The sequence below is a fragment of the Puma concolor genome, chromosome B3 (genome assembly GCF_028749965.1).
Source record: "Puma concolor isolate L17-30 chromosome B3, mPumCon1.1.hap2, whole genome shotgun sequence".
Classification (NCBI taxonomy): Eukaryota; Metazoa; Chordata; class Mammalia; order Carnivora; family Felidae; genus Puma; species Puma concolor.
Window position 1 is genome coordinate 78,376,143 of NC_141672.1, and position 3,024 is coordinate 78,379,166.

The 3,024-nt window shown below is 37.3% G+C and overlaps 1 protein-coding gene across 1 annotated transcript; it reads right to left on the minus strand.

Annotated features, from left to right (window-relative positions):
- Positions 1–940: 940 nt before the first annotated feature.
- On the minus strand, positions 941–1,901 carry LOC147580136 (olfactory receptor 4K13-like). Its single transcript, XM_086708542.1, is given in 2 exon segments — positions 941–1,483; positions 1,485–1,901. Coding segments are annotated over 2 exon segments (954 nt in total). The 5' UTR covers positions 1,896–1,901.
- Between the last annotated feature and the right edge of the window lie 1,123 nt (positions 1,902–3,024).

Consider the following 3,024-nt stretch of genomic DNA (forward strand, 5'->3'; position numbering starts at 1 on the left):
GAATTGATTGTAGACTTTTCAGGAGTATCACCCCTTTCCCCCTGTAAGTTCTGAATCAATTTATCAGTGGACTCAGAAAACAAGGAAGAGATAAATATTAGTGTTATTACTGATAAAATTGTATTGGACTTACAACCACGTAACATAGTACTTTACATGCCACAACATGACTGAATATTTAGTTCACTCTCTCCATCCATAGACTCTAAGCTTCCTGAAACCCTGGGTCAATCTTCTGGCACATTGTGGGCTCACAAAATATGTGAAGAATGGTTAGAGTCACCATGTCTGGGGCAACCGAGTAACTAAAAGTTAATACATATTAACTAGGGATTACCTACTAAACGTACTTAACTAGCACCAAACAGTAGTGACTCAGACACTCAGCTAACAGCTATGTGAGGGATCATCTGTGTACATTTTCTACATACAGATTCCCAGTAATAACTACAACTATAATATCAGCAGTAATAATTACAAGTCATAGCAGTAGTAAAAATAACAATTGTAAAGATTAAAAACATGCCAAAATAATAAAAGAAACATATAAAGAAGTTTTTGCAGATAAAGAAGTAGAGAAAGAGAATTTATTCATTTTTCTTTTCAAATTTGCATGAGAAGAAGTAGTGAAGAGAGGATTTAAATGCATGTCTTCCAGATTGTAGATGTCATGCTTTTAACCAGTGATAGAGACAAACAAGGGGTTTGCTCTTTGACAATTAAAGACCTACGGTTTCTTTATACAGAACTTCAAATACAGTAAGAGTTCATTCCTTAAAATGTCCATTCCTTAAATTGTCATTAACAATTTAAACACCTACTGTTTCCTAATACAGAACTTCAAATACATTAAAAGTTCATTCCTTAAAATGTCCAAATAAGAGATTATCTCTTTGGAGGCATCATCTACAAAGTGGGTTTTGAATTTATATGTTGAGTTCTATGGTGTAATGGTTAGCACTCTGGACTCTGAATTTATGTGCTGAGTTCTTATCTTCTTAATGGCTGCTTTTACTTCTTGATTCCTTAATGTATAAATAATAGGATTTAAGAGAGGTGTGAAAATTGTATAAAACACAGAAAGAATTTTATCTACAGAGTATCTGCTGAAGGGCCATACATAGATAAAGACACATGGGGCAAACGATAAAGTCACAACCGTGATGTGTGCCGAAAGAGTGGAGAAAGCCTTGGTGGAACCACTAGCAGCACGGTGCCTGACCGAGTGTATGATGACCGTGTAGGAGACAAGCAAGAGGAGGAAGCAGACCAGGGACAGGAGGCCACTGTCAGCAATGACCAGCAGTTGTAGCATGTAGGTATCCTTGCAGGCGAGTTTGATCACAAGGGGAAGGTCACAGAAGAAGCTGTCCACCACGTTGGGACCGCAGAAGGGCAAATTCAACATGAAAGCCATTTGACTAGATGAGTGCACAAATCCAACTGTGTAGGAGGATAGCAGCAGCCCACCAAGCACTCGGGGGGTTCATGATGGACATGTAATGGAGGGGTTTGCATATGGCAACATACCTGTCTATTGCCATGGCTACAAGCAACATCATCTCACTCCCACCTAGGAGGTGGATGAAGAACATCTGAGAATAACATCCCCACCAAGAGATGGTCTTCCGCTTTCGGAGGAAATCCACAATCATCTTAGGGGTAGCAGAAGAAGCCAAGATCATATCCATACAGGAGAGATTGATAAGCAGAAAATACATTGGTGTGTGAAGGCGTGAGTCAAAGGTCACGGTGACCAGGATGAGAAGGTTTCCTAACACAATCCCAGCATAGACCATAGAGAATCCTAGGAAGAATAAAATCTGAAGATTCTGAGATTTGGAAAGTCCCAGCAAAATGAACTCAGACACCACTGAATGGTTCACTCTTTCCATGTTATCAACTTTATGTCATCATAATCAAAATGAGTAAGAATTGTGGGCAGAAAAGTTGTGTTTATACAAAGGATGGTTCATGTTGGTGTCTAATTTTGATACTCAGGTGAACTTAAAGCACCTCCCACTTTTGGGAAATTTTGTTGGTCAGTGATATCGTAAATGGCCCAAAGCAGTGTACCAAATAGCAAGGAAAATTCAGAATATACATTTCTGAAAGACAAAAATAAAAACAGCACATGAAATCACAATCATATAGACTGTGAACTTGGATTCAAAAGACCTCAATACAACATCTAGCTGAGTTACTCATTGGGCAGCATATGACAACGACCTCCTTCTGAGGGTTACATTTCCTCCTCAGTAAAATAAAAAAAAAAAATCAAATTCCATGATATTGAATGCCTCTTTGTGCTATAAAGAGTCCATAAATAAGACAAGGGTAAATAAATCTCCTAAATAAGATAAGATCATGGTGGGTTCTACATTTACAGAATAATACTGAATTTCTTAACCTGGAAATGATGTATGCAGAAAATATAGAAAGGATTCTAAAGACTCATATTTTGAAAGAGATTCTGGTAAACAAATACTAATTAATACCTTAAATTAAGTCTTACTTCTAAGCTTCTATCTCCTGAAAAATATACCTCTTCTCCCTGCTCCATTTTTGAATGAATCCCTCACAGCTCAAGCTAGTGCCAGTGATGGTCATTGTACACTAGCAGAGTCAAACCATGTAATTTATATGTGTGTGCGCATATATAGAGATATATGTTTATATTTATCAGTCATGCATAATTCATTCACTCAATATTTAACATTATTCACATCAAATGCCTCTTCCAGGAATTTAAGCAAGATATACCAAGAATATAGAAAGTTCACAGCCAAATGGAACTGAGTTTATTTCCTTTTCAGTGTGTCTTCATCCATTCACTTGTGTATTGCTATACAGAGGACCACTGGTTAGCTTGTGCATGTTTATTTATCACAGCTTCAAAACGATAAAATGAGGTAATTGAGGTAACTGACTGATGTCGGTAATAGAAATACCATTATTTCAGTACAGTCATCTAAATTCATACCATAGCTTTCCCATCAGCCCATCCTTATAACAACACTGGTT